Source organism: Oncorhynchus keta, chromosome 24, assembly GCF_023373465.1.
Source record: "Oncorhynchus keta strain PuntledgeMale-10-30-2019 chromosome 24, Oket_V2, whole genome shotgun sequence".
Lineage (NCBI taxonomy): Eukaryota > Metazoa > Chordata > Actinopteri > Salmoniformes > Salmonidae > Oncorhynchus > Oncorhynchus keta.
Window position 1 is genome coordinate 35,445,944 of NC_068444.1, and position 19,241 is coordinate 35,465,184.

General features: G+C 44.4%; 2 protein-coding genes and 1 long non-coding RNA gene across 10 annotated transcripts in view; 1 reads left to right on the top strand and 2 right to left on the bottom strand.

Moving 5' to 3' along the window:
- Positions 1-19,241, top strand: part of LOC118357442 (glutamate dehydrogenase, mitochondrial-like) — a 128,585-nt gene that overhangs the window by 28,076 nt on the left and 81,268 nt on the right. For 2 of the 6 annotated variants that reach the window (XM_052478205.1, XM_052478208.1), the window contains exons 7-11: positions 1,532-1,669; positions 1,832-1,969; positions 2,095-2,175; positions 2,352-2,475; positions 4,350-4,441. In XM_052478205.1, the coding sequence (XP_052334165.1) occupies positions 1,532-1,669; positions 1,832-1,969; positions 2,095-2,175; positions 2,352-2,475; positions 4,350-4,441 (573 nt within the window). Of the gene's footprint in view, positions 1-1,531; positions 1,670-1,831; positions 1,970-2,094; positions 2,176-2,351; positions 2,476-4,349; positions 4,442-4,564; positions 4,628-4,898; positions 6,130-19,241 lie in introns of those variants that run through there. The other 4 variants (XM_052478209.1, XM_052478206.1, XM_035734543.2 and 1 more) reach the window with 3 other exon arrangements.
- On the bottom strand, positions 2,784-4,343 carry LOC118357449 (uncharacterized). Its single transcript, XR_004820308.2, has 2 exons — positions 3,882-4,343; positions 2,784-3,735 (listed from the first exon to the last, which is right to left on the bottom strand). It is a non-coding gene; the product is annotated as an uncharacterized LOC118357449 (long non-coding RNA).
- On the bottom strand, positions 6,951-9,285 carry LOC118357445 (uncharacterized). 3 transcript variants are annotated; one of them, XM_052478211.1, is made up of 3 exons: positions 9,120-9,285; positions 8,521-8,589; positions 6,951-7,309 (listed from the first exon to the last, which is right to left on the bottom strand). In XM_052478211.1, exons 1-3 carry the CDS (start codon positions 9,244-9,246, stop codon positions 7,161-7,163), a joined length of 345 nt encoding a protein of 114 aa, XP_052334171.1. In that variant the 5' UTR covers positions 9,247-9,285; the 3' UTR covers positions 6,951-7,160. The 3 variants fall into 3 exon arrangements, with proteins under 3 accessions (XP_052334171.1, XP_052334170.1, XP_052334172.1); XM_052478210.1 differs by having other exon boundaries at positions 6,951-7,351; XM_052478212.1 differs by having other exon boundaries at positions 6,951-7,267; positions 9,120-9,284.

The following is a 19,241-nucleotide window of genomic DNA, read 5'->3' on the forward strand; positions in this document are numbered from 1 at the left end:
TTTTAATAGTCACAATGGGTACAACATCTCCAATGCACTTCCTTATAAACTCACTCACTGTGTCAGCGTATAGATCAATGTTATTCTCTGAGGCTACCCTGAGGCTGCCCGGAAAATAGACCAGCGTTGAATGGTTCTCGTCATGGGTACATTCTGTTTGAGTTTCTGCCTATAAAGATGGTAGGAGCAAGATGGAGTCATGGTCGGATTTGCCAAAAGGGAGGGCAGGGGAGGGCCTTGTATGCATCGCGGATGTTAGAGTAGCAGTGATCGAGTGTATTGCCCGCACGAGTGCTGCAATCAATATGCTGATAGAATTTAGTTAGCCTTGTTCTCAAATTAGCTTCGTTAAAATCCCAGCTACAATAAATGCAGCCTCAGAATATATGGTTCCAGTGAAGATCCTTAAGAATTCTGGCATTTGATTTTAAGGAATTCTAAGTCAGGTGTGCAGAAGGACTTGAGTTCCGGTATGTTGTTATGATTACACCATGAGTGGTTAATCATGAAGCATACACCCCCGCCCTTCTTCTTCCCAGAGAGGTGTTTATATCTTTCGGAGCGACACATGAAGAAGCCCGGACCTGACTGTACACACACACACACGCAGACGCACACACACACACTTGCAGGCCCCATGGCCTTGTCCTCTTTCCTGGAAGCCTGTCTATAATTATCACCCTTTCCCTGTAATGAGCTGCGGAGAGTGTACGACAAGGTATGTGTTTGTGTGCAGGTCACTCAGTGTAAGTTAGGTGAATGTACTACCGATTAAGTTGGGATGAAAGTTAATGGCAACAGCAGTAGAGATCTGTTGATGTACTCGCATCTCGCCTTGGTGCCTGATGTACAGACTGACTGACTAAACAGAGAGAGGTTGGAGGTGAGGAATGTCAGTTTGTGTGTAGTGGTTGCAGGGAGAGGGGTGAGGTGGAGAGAGCTCACCCTGTGCCCTGCCTATCTTGTGTGTGTGTGTGTGTGATTAGATTTTCTTGGAGATTTAGTGAGTACGCAGATCTGTAATGTCATTATGTATCTAGCAGATGACAGAGAGAGTTGAGGAAAGGAGTGGTCAGATTTATACTGCAACAAAGGAGAGGATAACTGAGAGAAACGGAAGTGACGATAATGGAGGGATAGACGGAGGAAAGGAGCTGATCTCTGAGTATTTATAGACGTCGGCCACTGCTGCTGTGGACACACACGCCTCTCAACTACAGTATCTATTGTGCAGGGCTTATAGCAGCGTTATATACTTGTCATAGTTAAAGCCACATTTCCCAGTTGTACCAGGTTTGGATAATATTTGATATTACCTGGTTTCCGTCCTCTCGCTCTGCTTATTTGCTGTTTCAGTTCATTAGCTAGTAATCTGTGGCTGTGGCTTCTGCAGTGACAGAGGGGTGCCACATGGGGGCACTAGTGTCATGTGTATGTAGTGGAGCTGAGATCAGGCCTGGTCGGGTGTTTCTGCGCAGGTGGTGGTAGTGATGACGACATAATGATTTCTCTCCCTTTCTGTCATCATTAGGGCTTTGGTAATGTGGGTCTCCACTCCATGCGGTACCTCCACAGGTACGGTGCTAAGTGTGTGGGCATCGCTGAGTATGACGGCAGCATCTACAACCCAGAGGGCATTGACCCCAAGCAGCTGGAGGACTACAAACTGGTAAAAATACTCTCTTTTACTCTCCTGCATTCTCTCTCTCTCTTCTTCTTTCTGTTTACCCCCCCTCCTCTCTCTTCCTCCCTCTCTTGCTCTGAATATGAGCTGGCCAAAGGCTTCCTCTCTCTCTCATACTTACCTGTGTCTTTGCATGTCTGTGCGCAGCAACATGGTACGATCGTAGGTTTCCCCGGGGCTCAGCCATACGAGGGCAGCCTCTTGGAAGCGCAGTGTCACATCCTGATCCCTGCGGCCAGCGAGAAGCAGCTCACACGCAACAACGCCCACAGAATCAAGGCCAAGGTACTACATTACAGACAACACCACTATCTAAACTACACTATGCACAATACCCTATATTTTCCTCTCAAGTTTAAACTACACTACCCACAGTCCTCTGCTCTAGCCAGTGTTGTTGTTTGTTCTAGATCATTGCTGAGGGAGCCAACGGCCCAACCACACCCGATGCTGACAAGATCTTCCTAGAGAACAAAGTCATGGTCATCCCTGTAAGAACACACACACACGAATAAAACACACATTTGCATGTTAAGGCTGTCATGCACACATTCACAGTGTCTGCAGTTCTCTCATTAACCAATCAAGAAGCTGAAGACTCACTCAACAATCCCAGACAGAGACATTTATCTGTTTAAACTCATGTGTGTGTTTCTCCCTCCCCCAGGACATGTACCTGAATGCCGGTGGTGTGACAGTGTCCTACTTTGAGTGGCTCAAGAACCTGAACCATGTCAGCTATGGACGTCTCACCTTCAAATACGAGAGAGACTCCAACTACCATCTCCTCAGTAAGTCCTGACCTCTTACCTCTTGACCACACAGCCACCTTCTCACCTTCCAATACAAGAGAGATTCCCACTACCACCTATATATATTTTTTTATTTTATTTATTTAACTAGGCAAGTCAGTTAAAAACAAATTCTTATTTACAATGACGGTCTAGGAACAGTGGGTTAACTGCTTTGTTCATGGGCAGAATGACAGATTTTTACCTTGTTTACCGGGGATTTGATCGAGCAACCTTTCTGTTACCTGCCCAACACTAACCACTAGGCTACCTGCCGCCCCAATATATAGTACATCCTGACTCCTGACACTTGTTAAATCAAACTTTATTAGAAGTGCATTTAAAAAATCATGATACATTTTAGAGCACACATTTTGAAACAAAATGAAACACATATTGCTGGGGAAATTCACCACCTTTTTGCTTTAAGCACCTTTATCATTGGGAAAGTGCTAAACTATAACCAAAACAAGATAATGATGATGGTGAGCACTTATGAATGCATTTTTCATACAAGCTCAATAAAAAACACAAACATTAAAAGGTAAAAGATACAACAGATAAGAAATACATGAAATAAGGTGAGAGGAACAGCAGGCTATAGCATAACTGTTCATCAAATTATACATCCCGTAAAATAATGTTTCTCTTCTGATCTGCCCTGGAATGTTCAGTGCTTCCCTTTTCCTCCTTCCTCCTCTTCCTTTATTTCCACCTTTATGTCTTCCTCTTTTATGTCCTCGCTCTCTCTTTTCCTCTGCTCTCCTCTTTCCTCAATGCCTAGCTCTGCCATTTTCTCTTCGACACGCTCACTCGCCTCGACACGCTTGCTCTTGACACTCTTTCTCACTCTCTCGCTCAAGGCTGGGAAATCATTTGGGAATATCATTAACGTCTCACTATTACCCTGCACCATGATTATCCCAGTATCATACACATTTATAGTGCCTGCCTTCGTTTTCAGTTGTTTGCCATCTTTAATTTTTCTCCACTGTTTTCCCTCAGGATAGTGTTTCAGTATTTCCTCTTCCCATGTAGAAACATTTGTTGTGTAGAAAATGAGGTCGCATGGAGCCTGTTTTCTTTCATCACGATATAAAGTCTCAGGATTTCCCTGCAAAATGTCTCTTTTTTCTTTTCCTTTTCATCTGTCATCCCCTCAGGGTAGGGGATGAGGGGGGGCAATATGTTCAGTTGTTTTACCTCTGCCATTTCTAGATGTGGCAACTAGATTTCCTTTGACTGTTTGTATACTACCACCTGTAATAAAGATGAATGTTAATGTATTTATTATCTAGGTCACTCATTAACAACATATTCTCTTTCACAAAACAGCCAGGTTAAATATTAGGAGCAGGGCCCTGTATTTCCTTGACTAATATTGGAAGTCTTTAATCTGTACTCACTCTGGAGCTGTGTGTCCGCTTTCTGATCTCGTCTCTCTGTCTGTAGAAGATCTGTGTTCGTTCAGTTCTGAAGCCTTTTCCTCTTCCTTTAACAACCTCGGTGAAGCAGGAGATACAGTACTGTGTCCTCTCTTGGAAATTGTTTCCGTTTTTTACGAGTTCTAAGGACAACTGAAAAGATGACCTCAAAACAAGTGTAACTGGCGATCTTTCCGTTGGTCACTCCCGTATATAACGGAGGTTAAGGTGACGTGCCAGGTAGAATGACAGATAGGCCTTTCTGACGTTGAGGTCTCAACTTAATGAAAACGATATCTGAAATGTGGGAGTGAACCCAGAGGAAACTTCAGGGATGAATGTTGATCGATTGGATATACTTGAAAATACGATGGTTGCCAATGATCAGGTTACATTGCTACATTGCTGTCTAACTATTTCTCTCTATCCCTCGCTGTCTCTCTCTGTCAGTGTCCGTTCAGGAGAGTTTGGAGAGGAAGTTTGGAAAGCAGGGAGGACCGATCCCCATTGTCCCCACCGCTGACTTCCAGGCCAGAGTCGCTGTGAGCACACACACACACACACACACACACACACACACACACACACACAACCGATGTGGTATGGAAATGATGTAATGTGTTGGCAGTTTGATAACACATATTTCCTTCCTCTCTCCACTCCAGGGTGCTTCTGAGAAGGACATTGTTCACTCTGGCCTGGCCTACACCATGGAGAGATCTGCCAGGGTAAGAGTGTGAGCGTGCGTACACGTGTGTGTCTGTGTGCGTGTGTGTCTGCGTGTGTTTGTGAGGTTAGTGCCGATGAGTCAGATCCTAGAATTTAATCATATGTTCTCTATGAGACAGCCTGTGATAATGACAATGCCCCCGCCCTGGCCCGGGGCACCTCTCAATCACACCACCATGTGTCTGTGTATGTTTGTGTCAGTGTGTGTGACTGGTTTTGCCAGTGTAACTGGTATCTAACTAGTGTTTGTGTGTTTTTGTCCCCCTGCAGCAAATCATGCGTACGGCCAGTAAGTACAACCTGGGTCTGGACCTGCGGACGGCTGCGTACGTCAACGCCATCGAGAAGGTGTTCAAGGTCTACAACGAGGCCGGCATCACCGTCACATAATCACCCTATCAAAGTCAGACCCCACCCATACTGCCCTGCTATTGGTTCTTCCGCTTCCGCATCACCCAATCAGCCTTTAGAACATTTGAACATTTACATTAGAGATCCCCGCCTCCCCTTCGTACGCACGCACACAGACATGCATGCATACACACACACTGAAACATACTGTGTTCTGTGTCCCATGACCTCGCCGTATCTCGTTATCATGACAGTAACTCTGTATTTCTGTATCGTTTTGTTTCAGTATTGTCGTTCAGTTATTTGTGTATTGTGAAAGGAGCAGGTTGTAGCAGGAAGCAAACTATGCTGAGAGAGATTCAAGACAACCCCTACTATCTGAGTTCAATGTCTGTCTTTTTGTCTTGTTTGACCCTGGTGTTGCCATGGTTTCAGACCACAGCACTGGAGATGCCTTAGCTCTGACGGAGCTCTGACCTGAAGAGATGCACATACACCCCTATACTGTACTTTAGAAAAGGAAATCAATTTAATGTTAACTTTAGACTTATACTTTTTTTTTTTAAGGGAAATAGTTTAAAACTTTATAACAGGGAAAGATGACATCATATGTGTTTCTCAGTTTTCCTCCCAGAGGTTAGAGGTCAGGGCCCGTATCCACAAAGCATCTCAGAAAAGGTCCTAGGAATCCTGTTATAACCTGTTTTAAGACACACAAAAAATCTGAATAAGTTTGACACTGCTCAGATGGGCCTCCCGAGTGGCGCAGAGGTCTAAGGCACAGCTTGAGGCATCACTACAAAGCTGGGTTCGATCCCAGGCTGTGTCACAACCGCCCATGACCGGGAGTCCCATAGGGCGGCGCACAATTGGACCAGCGTCATCCGGGTTAGGGGAGGGCTTGGCCGGGGCGGCTTTGATTGCGCTCGCGCTCTAGCGACTCCTTGTTGCGGGCTGGGTGCTTGCAGTGAACAGTGTTTGAACAGTGTTTCTGCCGACACAGTGGTGCAGCTGGCTTCTGGGTTAAGCGGGTGGGTGTTAAGAGTGCGGTTTGGCAGGTTTATGTTTCGGCCTTCATGTTTCAGACTCGACCTTCACCTCTCCTGAGTCCATTGGGGAGTTTCAGCGAGGAGACAAGATTGGGGAAATTGGGGAAATTAAAAAAAATGGGAAAATGTGTTTATTTATTAGCGTAGTGGTTATAAATATTTAGGCATATGATGTGAAATCATTGTCAAAAAGGGCAAGAGATACTGTTGATTGTAGGTCTAGATTATTTAGGAATTGATGAAATATCAAAATGTTCTTTTAAAAACTCAAAAGCTATTGCAAATGACACAGGAACCACTGACTGGCTGCATTTGTCTGTTATCAAGACACCTGCTGGTAACTCTTAACTGGTCAGGACAGCTCATGAGGTGTCCTAATTATCTGTCAACTAGGTGTGACTCTTATGACGAAAGAGGCTTCATGCATAGCTTTTATTTTCACACATAATAGTAGGAGTGAAATATCTCTATTCTCAGCACTTATGACCAATTTTCAACTCTGAGACGCTTTGTTGATACGGGCTCAGGGTTAGAGGTCAGGGGTTATGGTTAGCGTTCTGTGCTGAGGAACACTGGGTTCTACTGTGTTTGGTTGTTAGTAAAGTTCTCCACCCTTCTCCACTACATCAGCCCCCCCACGAGCCCCCCAACCTTCCCTGCCTACTGCTCCTGTCTTGTCCAATCTGACCCTCCTCCAAACCCCCCACCCCACCCTGAGCGAGAGTAGAGATACTCAATGGAACAAACGTTCTCCTTTTACTTCTCCAATAACCCGTTCATGCCCGCAAATGGAAATTGCTTTGGGAAATGTGTATTTCCTTTTTTGTTGTTGAAAACTAATAAAATGATGACAAAAACACAAGTGTGGCTTGACTGTGATGTATACGCGCAGTATGTGAGGTACAGACAGACAAGAGACTAGTGCTGAAAGAGGTGTTTTATTCATGTTTATTCATGTCCTATTAACTTTATACAGATCTCAGTTATAGTACAGTGTATGGGGTTGGTTGAGGGGAAGGAAGGTTTGTGGTTGAGGTATCCAGAGAACTCTTCAGGGGTGAGTGGAGAGATGGTAGAGTCCATGTAGGGATGGCGTGGGGAGTGGGGACATGGTATAGTCCAGGTCGGGGGATTATTTCAAAAGGCTCTTTCCGAAAGACTTGGCCTTGTCTGCAGCACTGTCCTTGGCTGCATTGGCTGCTACCCCTTTCACCGCATCAGTCACCATTTCACCAATACCTGGAGAAACAACCACATCATCAGTCACCATTTCACCAATACCTGGAGAAACAACCACATCATCAGTCACCATTTCACCAATACCTGGAGAAACAACCACATCATCAGTCACCATTTCACCAATACCTGGAGAAACAACCACATCATCAGTCACCATTTCACCAATACCTGGAGAAACAACCACATCATCAGTCACCATTTCACCAATACCTGGAGAAACAACCACATCATCAGTCACCATTTCACCAATACCTGGAGAAACAACCACATCATCAGTCACCATTTCACCAATACCTGGAGAAACAACCACATCATCAGTCACCATTTCACCAATACCTGGAGAAACAACCACATCATCAGTCACCATTTCACCAATACCTGGAGAAACAACCACATCATCAGTCACCATTTCACCAATACCTGGAGAAACAACCACATCATCAGTCACCATTTCACCAATACCTGGAGAAACAACCACATCATCAGTCACCATTTCACCAATACCTGGAGAAACAACCACATCATCAGTCACCATTTCACCAATACCTGGAGAAACAACCACATCATCAGTCACCATTTCACCAATGCCTGGAGAAACAACCACATCATCAGTCACCATTTCACCAATACCTGGAGAAACAACCACATCATCAGTCACCATTTCACCAATACCTGGAGAAACAACCACATCATCAGTCACCATTTCACCAATGCCTGGAGAAACAACCACATCATCAGTCACCATTTCACCAATGCATACAAAGACATCGGACTCCCAACAGAATCATTATACATCTTACACCTGGGTCGCATTTAGGAGGCTGCAACATACTGAGTGTTGTAGATAGGAATTCAATGAATAGAGTTGACATTGTGGGTGTGTGTCTAGATCAGCGGTGTCAAACTAATTTTCCCCCGGGGGCCGCATTCTGTCTTCAACGAGGTCCGGAGGGTCACCCTGAACATTAGTTATATTTCCTCGCCATCAAAATGAGCAAAAAATTGTCCCTGTATCCATTGTTTTTGGAATTTTCGATGGTCCCTTACTGTCTAGCTTTCATTTCTGTGATTATTAGTGAGCTGGACACAGTCAAGAAACTATGTGGGTCTATTATAATTTCCACACAGTTTGGATTTGGTTTTAGTTATTTGAAAGTATACTGAGTTACTTTCGTTTGACATCCCTGATCGAGACCCATACAGGTGAGGCTACATGACCGTGTTAGCATTGTAACTCAGAATAGACATATCACCTTGATCTTTCTTTGGTTCCTTCGTTCCTCCTCCGATCATATCTCCCACCTTCTCCTTCACCACACCAGCTAGACAGAGGGAGAGAGAGTGGGGGGGGGCTGTCAAACATGCACCTTCTGTCTCGACATGACGAGACATTTGGTGGAATTAAATCGTATGTCTCGTTAGGGAGAATGTATCAGCTGGAACTCATGATGTGATGCCACAGAATCTTTGTTTATTTTTTCCCTTTCTGATAGAAATGAGCTCCCACACTTTTAAATCTAGACAAATCCAACTGAACATTTTGAAACATGAGCAGTGCCATAAAGTACAGATCCAAGATTTTTTTTCTCTTCCTTATTTGGTTTAAGAACGTTGTTGGCTCATCAACTGCAGATGCGCTTAAAATACCAAAGTCCAGATTGAACATTTTGAAGGCTGATAACACAACAATGAACACTCAAATCAAAGCAAAACTGTATATTACTGCATATAAACATCATTTTTGCTGTGTGTTTGGTTTTAAACGATTAATTCTCCACATGAATGTCCCCCATCATTCAACCACGTAAACAAACACCATTATCAATTTATCTTATAGATGCCTTTTTCTCACCTGCTTTGTCGATGACCGCATCCACCTGTTTCCCTGATCCTTTCAGAAGATCCATCTCTGCGTGTTCTGTACTCGGCGGTAGAGTGTGTGAGAACTTTTGGATGTGGGTGGGTGTGTGTGTGTGCATTGGTTTATATGAGGTTGGGAGAGCTGCTTAGAGGCCACCCCTCCATCACACACCCCTCAAGTCACACACACACAACCTCAGGGTGCGCAATGCTTTTGTTGTTGGTGTCCATATGAAAACTTGTTGTCAGTGGAAATGCCCAGCAGCAGAACTGTAAATACCGTAGGTGGGAGAGGCCTCCTAACTTTATTAGGATCCTCAAACATTGTTTGAACTGAGGACCCAAAAATGATAAAGGATATGCAGATACTTGGACTTGGGAGTCACATATGCATGCACATACACACACAATCCCTATTCACTTCATAGATATCCATAATGTGAAGATGCAAATGACACATTATTAGATGCAATTAATACATGAATAATTCATTTATTTGATATAAAGATGCATGGGAAACAGGAAATACTGGATGTGATGTCCTGGGAGGTTACCAGACTTTTGACTGACCGTAAAAACAGCTCAGCTATAAAAACAAACACAACAATACATGGGCCAAGCAAAAACCAGTATAGAACGCACTCCGTACCCGGACAGTTCTCTCATAGATTGTTTCTCTGTGTTTGTGTGGATTCCTTAGGGGTGTTGGCTGTACGTATGTATGTATGTATGTATGTGTGTGAGAGTGTGAGAAAGTGACACCTACCACGCCTAGGTGTGGCTCCTCTCCATTCCACCTCTGGCAAGACACTCCTCTGTTTTAATGTCTTCTGGCGCAGGATCTAAGTGTGTGTGGAGCAGTTAAGGACTTGTCTGTGAATGGAACATTGGGCTGGTTACATGTCATCCTGAAAGATCATTAAAACACTAATGGCTCTATTCAAACCGTATCGCTAAAGTTCAGCGTTACCAGTGGTGGAAAAAGTACCCACTTGTCATACTTGAGTAAAAGTAAGGATACCTTAATAGAAAATGATTCAAGTTAAAGGGAAAGTCACCCAGCAAAATCCTACTTGGTTAAAAGTCTAAAAGAATTTGCTTTGAAATATACTTAAGTATCAAAAGTAAATGTAATTCATTAAATATACTTAAGTATCAAAAGTAAAAGTATAAATCATTTTACATTCTTTATATTAAGCAAACCATACGACATGATTTTCTTGTTTTGAACATTGACAGAAAGCCAGTGGCACGCTCCAGCACTCAGATATAAATGACAAACTAAGCAGATCATAGGCAGTAGGGATGACCAGGGATGTTCTCTTGATAAGTGCATGAATTTGAGGACCCTTTTCCTGTTTTGCTAAGCATTTGAAATGTAACAAGTGCTTTTGGGTGTCAGGGATGGAGTAAAAAGTACATTGTTTTTTTTGTTGAATGATTTGATTTTGATGTGATTTAGTAGGATCCCCATTAGCCTACGCCAATGGCGACAGCTTATGTTGCTGGGGTCCACCAAATAACAGAAAATATGTTACAAACAAAAAACTTTACAATTTACATACATTTAAAAACATTCACGTGTAGTGTATGTGCATCTATCAGTTACACATACCTGTCAGTACATACACACAACAAGTAGGTCACATGGGGGAGAGGCATTGTGCCGCGAGCTGTTGCTTTATTTGCTGTTCACTTTCTCTATACGAGATGGAAGGGCGTTCCATGCAATCATGTCTCTATATAATACGGTACGTTTCCTTGAATTGTATTATATATAATAAATAGTAAATTCCAGATACCCCCAAAAAACTACTTAAGTACTTTAAAGAATTTTTACTTAAAGTACTTTAGACCACTGAACGTTACAGCGTGATAGAAATGTAAAGGCAATGTTGCCTCGTTGGGGGAGACTGCATCACTGTAAACGCTGCGTAGGTCGGATCAATCTATAACGCTTCAGCGATACAGACTGAATAGAGCCCTAGGACTGGGCTCAATGACACTAGAGGTTCTACGTTGGCTTTGTTTTCTTCCTGACCTCTTAACCAGTTGCGCTGCGTGGGTAAAATCATTGGGGAGGCCAGGTCGACAGTAAAAAAGACATATTACAACCTACAGCACCAGTCAAAAGTTTGGACACACCTACTCATTCAAGGGTTTTTCTTTATTTGAACTATTTTCTGCATTGTAGAATAATAGTGATGACATCAAAACTATGAAATAACACAAATGGAATCGTGTAGTAACCAAAAAAGTGTCAATCAAAATATATTTTATATTTAAGATTCTTCAAAGTTGCCACATTCTTGGCATTCTCTCAACCAGCTTCATGAGGTAGTCACCTGGAATGCATTTCAATTCACAGGTGTGCCTTGTTAAATGTTAATTTGTGGAATTTCTTTCCGCCTTAATGCGTTTGAGCCAATCAGTTGCATTGTCACAAGGTAGGGTTGGTATACAGAAGATAGCCCTATTTGGTAAAAGACCAAGTCCATATTATGGCAAGAACAGCTCAAATAAGCAAAGAGAAATGACAGTCCATCATTACTTTAAGACATGAAGGTCAGTCAATGCAATGCTTCAAGTGCAGTCGCAAAAACCATCAAGTGCTCATGAGGACCGCCACAGGAAAGGCAGACCCAGAGTTACCTCTGCTGCAGAGGATAAATTCATTATAGTTAACAGCCACAGAAATTGTAACCCCAATAAATGCTTCACAGAGTACAAGTAACAGACACATCTCAACGTCAACTGTTCAGAGGAGACTTCGTGAATATATTTTATTTATTTTATTTTACCTTTGTTTAACCAGGTAGGCAAGTTGAGAACAAGTTCTCATTTACAACTGCGACCTGGCAGTAGGTGAATGTACAAAGTAGAAATACTGGGGTGCAAGGGAGCAAAATAAATAAATACAGTAAGGGATGAGGTAATTGTTTGGGCTATTTATAGATGGGCTATGTACAGGTGCAGTGATCTGCTCTGACAGCTGGGATTTTTTGGTTCCAACCGATGCAGATTAAGTGAACGGATGATCTCTGCATCTGTGGTTCCCACCGTGAAGCTTAGAAGAGGAGGTGTGATGGTGTGGGGGTGCTTTACTGGTGACACTGTCAGTGATTTATTTAGAATTCAAGGCACACTTAACCAGCATGGCTACCACAGCATTCTGCAGCGATGCGCCATCCCATCTGTTTTTTTTTTTTAACAGGACAATGACCCAACACACCTCCAGGCTGTTTAAGGGCTATTTGACCAAAAAGGAGAGTGATGGAGTGCTGCATCAGATGACCTGGCCTCCACAATCACCTGACCTCAACCCGATTGAGATGGTTTTCGATGAGTAGGACCGCAGAGTAAAGGAAAGCAGCCAACAAGTGCTCAGCATATGTGGGAACTCCTTCAAGACTGTTGGAAAAGCATTCCAGGTGAAGCTGGTTGAGAGAATGCTAAGAGTGTGCAAAGCTGTCATCAAGGCAAAGGGAGGCTACTCTGAAGAATCTCAAATATAAAATATTTGTTAAACGCTATATTTGTTAAACAAAGTGTTCAAATATTTGTTAAACGCTTCTTTGGTTACTACATGATTCCATATGTGTTATTTCAGAGTTTTGATGTCTTCACTATTGTTCTACAATGTAGAAGATAGTAAAAATAAAGAAAAACCCTTGAATGAGTTGTTGTGTCCAAACTTTTGACTGGTACTGTATAAGTAACAAAATACCTGTAAAACAAATGTACTTTTGCCCTCCGGAGAGGGGAGTTGGTGAATGTGCCAATAATAATTGACTGGTAGTGTATATGTTGTGATAATTGCATTATTTGCCCTAAAACCTGTCAGTTCATATTCCTTGAGGCCTAAGGCTGAGACAATAAGAAGACACAGTGTCCAGAATAAATTCAACCACACCTTTGTTTCATCATAAAACCGGAGAGCAACCTAATTGCTCCTGTAAGTCGCTCTGGATAAGAGTGTCTGCTAAATTTATATATATATTTTTTTAAAGTATGAATACAATGCACCATGCCAGTTAGTTAGCCTACTGCATCTACTGTAGCTACATGTTGAACTTCCATCCGCACAGGCCAGGAGCACAATGTATGAATTTATGGTTGGATTAGAATCAGAGTTATAATTATTGGCCAATACGGAGAATTAAGAAAAAACAAAAGTTCAAATCCCTATCTCCAGCCATGGATAATTTAGAAAAGGGCTGATTTTAGCTAGCTAACCACCAGAGGACAATGACACAATGAGATGCAAAAAAAAAAGAAATTGGTCAATTACATTTTTTCTTCTCATGAAATGTGATTGGTGTGAAGCCAAATCCAAGCTGGCTTCCCTTGAAACTTTTTTTTGGTGCGCCAGGACCATTCACATCTGAGCTCACTCAGTTTAGCTTAATGCTGATTTGCTGTTTATTATTATTTTAATTTTATTTATCATAGGAGGCCAAATGCTTGCTTGCTTCCCTTGCATTCAATGCTACAGGCAACAACAATGTCATACTCTTTATGACCAGACAGAATTTGATGGCTACACAGACTGAGACAGAGGGACGCTGTTTCGTTCACTCGGATGATTTCTCCGGTGAGATACATTCAGCCTCTATTATTTAGAATGTTTTTTTCTTTTTTTCTTGGTCAATTCTTTGGGGAAGCCTGGCTACCCTTGGCCTCCATGAATACACACCACTGCTCTGGACCTCTCTGTGACTCTGTCAGCTCCCAGCATGCCGAGGGAGGGAGTTGCTTCATACAGTACCTGTAGGGGAGGACAAAGAGCCTGACTAAACCCCTGGTGCATTACGCACACACACACACACACACACACACACACACACACACACACACACACACACACACACACACACACACACACACACACACACACACACACACACACACACAGTTTTGTATTGCTGTCCTTGTGGGTACCAAAGAATTGATTCCAATCCAAAATCACATTTTCCCTAACCCCTAACAATACATCTAACCCTAAACTTAAACCTTAGCCTAACCATAATCCTATCCTATCCTTAACCCTAAACCTAAGCCTAACCCCTAACTTTAAATCTAACCCTAACAAGGGCCTGATGTGCCCCAGCTGTGGGCCAAGATGGGACAAATTGGGCTGGAGGGAAACAAGCCTTATCATCTGACGACCCAGATTCAAGATTCCCACCTAGGACGAGTCACTCAATTTTTATCCTGCGCCTGGGGACCTAAAAAGCCCAAGGCCCAAATGGGACAAAAGGCCCAGCTCTGCCCATGGCCTTTTATGGCCATCCAGGCCTATACACGTTTGACATTCAGCCTGACAAGAGGCACTCTGACTGGGACTCAGAGAATGACTCACTCCCTTGACCTGCTAACCTTCAAGGCCCAAGGTTTAAGGCCCAAAGCCCAAAACCCAAATGGGACAAAAGACCCAGCTCTGCCCTTGGCCTTTTATGAACATCCAGGCCTATACATGTTTGACATTAAGCCTGACAAGAGGCACTCTGACTGGGGTCCAAGCTGGGGCTAAACAACCACCAATCAGTCGCCGAAGGGATGGCCACCTTAGGAGCGTTAGAAACGTGGTTCTGAAGGACCCAGAACCCTCAAAACAGCCCATTTCTAAATATCCGCACGGGTCTAGAAGTTTGCCACCGTTCCCGGATCTCTAGGACATGGTTCTCAAATGGTTCTCAGGTTTCTCAAATTTCCCTGGTACATGTCTAGTCCATCTGGAACTGAATGGGGTTACTATGGGGCAGGCCAATTGTCGACATAAGCCCTGTCACCCGCATGGCTACCGTGTTGCTCCACCAGATTGGGTCAAATCCCCCAACCCCCGTTTTGGTCTTTAACCATTAATAACTCGAAAAGTAAATGTCCAATCTAGATGGGGTTTTTTTTGCATGAAAGGGCACACCTAGACGCACATCAAAACCGTATTTCAATAACATTTTATAATATAATTTTGTGTTAGAAGGTGATAAAAAATAAGTACAGGGGGTGGGAGGAATAGCTTCCGGGTAGACTGGTCCTATTCGACCAAGGGTAACTGTAGCCCATCACGAGAGAAGGTACCCATCCTAATTGGAACCTCTAACCCCTCGGGAAGTATTTTTAATCATTTTCTGAAAAATTGGAGTACACGTTTCTCTCCAGCTGTGCACCTGGTGATTGAACGGGTTACCAGGTGCTCATTTTTTTAAATGGTTAAAAATGCCTTTAGGAGGGTGGAAGGGCTCCATGCATGGGATGGGATGGGAGCACCCCACACCCGGGCCCAGCCAATAGAGGGCACCCCTGATCATTTTGGAAGGTTTTTAAAAAATCTTCAGAAAAAGTCCAAACATCAACAGATTGAACGGGTTACCAGGTGTTGATGGGGGAAATGGCTCCAGGGGCCAGCCCTTGCCAGTAGGCCAAAAAACCTCCACAGAGGCTGCCTGCTCTACCCCCTTGAAGGACAGTGGAACTATGGACCTCCAGGCCTCTACACTCCCTGCCTGGGTCAACACCCCTCTCTCTGGGCCTGAGAGTATAGCATACTCCCTGGAACTACGGACCTCCAGGCCTCTAGGCCTACACTCCCTAGGTCAACGCCACTCTCTCTCGAAATAAGTCCCAGCCGGGGCCACCCCCCATCCATAACCTCACCCACCAGGAGAACTGGGGCACCCACACTTAAGCACCCCTCACCCTGTCAGGAACCACGCGCACCTGGTAACCAGCTCCGTTGTCACGAACCACATGCACCTGGTAACCGGGTGACCCACCTGCTTTGCGCTCAGAGACTCCACACATATGTCCACACATATGGGTTACCAGGTGCTGGTGGAACTTTCCAGCTGGGTCTCCACCTTCACTAGCCTGCTTGCCCTCTCTCTCTCTCTCTCTGGGCCTCTGGCCTCTCGTACTCTTGCTCCTGGCCCTTCTCTGTGCACCTGGTAACCCATTAGTAAAGAAGGAGGAAGGTGGAGGAAAAGCTTAGATCTGACTTGGAATAGATCACAGCAAATGAGCTGCTCTGCTACTTACAAAACCCTGACCCCAAATCAGGTAATCTACGAGTACCATGTTAAAGGCTGTTCACCTTGGAGACCTGCTGCGGATTTGGGTACGGCCTGGTCCGAGATTTACACCCTCTCCCCCGGATTTTCAAGGGCCAGCAAGAGCTCAACGGACGCCGCCAGCCCTTCTCTCGGAGCGAACCCACTCCAGGGAGCCCCGCCATTCACAAAGAAAAGATAACTCTCCCCGGGGCTCCCGCCAGTTTTTCTGGGATCGGTTGCGTTACCGCACAGGACGCCTCATGGCGCCCGTCTCCGCCACACCAGATTCGGGGACCGACTGAGCCATGTTCAACTGCTGTTCACATGGAACCCTTCTCCACTTCGGCCTTCCTCCAGATAGTCTCGGCGCTCCACCAGGGCTGTGACCTCACTAAACCATCCAATCAGTTTCACTGTACTGGCCCTGTGTACTTAGACTTGCATGGCTTAATCTATGATACAAGCATATCATAAATCATATATGCCATTTAGCGGACGCTTTTATCCAAAGCGACTTACAGTCATGTATGGGTGGTCCCGGGGATCGAACCCACTACCCTGGCGTTACAAGCGCCATGCTCTACCAACTGAGCTACAGAAGGACCACATAGCATATGCTACTGGCAGGATCAACCAGGTAGCACCTCGCAACATAGAGGTTCTACCTGGGCGCACTAAGTAGAGAACAGCCAGGTCACGGTCCTACCCCGTGATGGGAGGAGGCCCTGGTGCAATCCACCGTGCACCCAGTGGGAGGCCCTAAAATTTCCTGGTCACTCGCATTCCACATGATATCGACTTGCGTTCTGTTGCTTCTGTAGACACAAAGGAATTCTCCGGTTGGAACTTTATTGAAGATTTATGATAAAAACATCCTAATGATTGATTCTATACTTAGTTTGAAATGTTTCTTCGACCTGTAATATAACTTTTTGAAGTTTTTGTCCGAAGTTTTTGTCCAAACGCTCATGCGTTTGGATATGTGTACCTAACACTAACAAAAGTAGCTACTTGGACATAAATAATGGTAATTATCGAACAAATCAAGCATTTATTGTGGAACTGCGATTCCTGTGAGTGCATTCTGATGAAGATCATCAAAGGTAAGGGAATATTTATCATGTAATTTCTGGTTTCTGTTGACTCCAACATGGTGGTTAATTTGATTCATCTTCTGAGCGCCGTCTCAGATTATTGCATGGTTTGCTTTTTCCGTAAAGTTTTTTAAAAATCTGACACAGCGGTTGCATTAAGGAGAGGCATATCTATAATTCCATGTGTATAACTTGTATTATCATCTACATTTATGATGAGTATTTCTGTTGAATCGATGTGGTTATTCAAAATCACTGGGTGTTTTTGGAACTAGTGAACGTAACGCGCCAATGTAAACTCTGATTTTTTTATATAAATATGAACTTTATCAAACAAAACCTACATGTATTGTGTAACATTAAGTCCTATGAGTGTCATCTGATGAAGATCATCAAAGGTTAGTGATTCATTTTATCTCTATTTGTGCTTTTTGTGACTCCTCTCTTCGGCTGGAAAAATGGCTGTGTTTTTCTGTGGCTTGGTGATGACCTAACATAATTGTTTGTGGTGCTTTCGCTGTAAAGCATATTTGAAATCGGACACTGTGGTGGGATTAACAACAAGACTACCTTTAAAATGATATCGGAAAACGTTATAAGATACATGTATGTTTGAGGAAATTTAATTATGAGATTTCTGTTGTTTTGAATTTGGCACCCTGCACTTTCACTGGCTGTTGTCATATCATCCCGTTAACGGGATTGCAGCCCTGAGAAGTTTTAAGACATTTTTATCCACCAGCACCTGGGAACAAAATGTAAGTCAATGACAGTGCAATGAGAGAGAAGTTGGACTCTATGTTCAGCTGTTCACCTGGTGATTGAACGGATTACCAGGTGTCGATGGGGGGATGGCTCCTGGAGCCACCAGGGCTGGAATGGGGCTCTATACACAAGTTGGGGGAGACCCCATGTGGGGGCCCACACCCCCCCACCAAGGGCACCTGGGAACACAATGGAATTCAATGACAGAGCTATGCTGAAAAATGACAAAGTCCAGCTTTCACTCCAGAGACTATGTCCAGCTGTGGTGATTGAACAAATTACCAGGTGTCTCCAGATCGCCATGACCCTGGGCGTACTCTCCCTGCCCTGCCCTGCCCTTCCCTGCCCTGCCCTGCCCTGCCTGCCTGCCCTCTCTCTCGGCCTGTCACTTCAGATCGGTGCATCTGGTACCCTATAACGACGCCAGGACAGCGGAGTCAATCACCACCTTCCGGAGACACCTGAAACCCCACCTCTTTAAGGAATACCTAGGATAGGATAAGTAATCCTTCTCACCCCCCCCCCCTAAAAGATTTAGATGCACTATTGTAAAGTGGCTGTTCCACTGGATGTCATAGGTGAATGCACCAATTTGTAAGTCGCTCTGGATAAGAGCGTCTGCTAAATGACTTAAATGTAAATGTAAATAACACCCTGGTTATTCCGACCCCCAGGGCTCCATACATTCTCAACCGTGACCAAATGACAGACAAAGACAAGGGTGAATTTCAAAGAAATGTACTTTATTCATCAGTGAATCATGGATTCATTTGTCCCTCAATTTGTGACGTTATGAGTTAAATTGTGGTACCGGTAGTGCCGTGCCTGCATTTCCAGGGAGTGACACATATGGTCGGCCACGGCTCTGAGGTCTGTAACCGACCCTTGATTAAAGTTCATTGTAGCAACGCTTTGTCGAAGTGTACCCAAGGTCACTTTACTTCCAATGCCGAAACGTCTCTACAGCGTTTGCGAAATTTTGCCCTGTGCGCTGTCTGGGTCCTGTGCGCTGTCTGGGTCCTGTGCGCTGTCTGGGTCCTGTGCGCTGTCTGGGCCCTGTGCGCTGTCTGGGTCCTGTGCGCTGTCTGGGTCCTGTGCGCTGTCTGGGTCCTGTGCGCTGTCTGGGTCCTGTGCGCTGTCTGGGCCCTGTGCGCTGTCTGGGCCCTGTGCGCTGTCTGGGTCCTGTGCGCTGTCTGGGTCCTG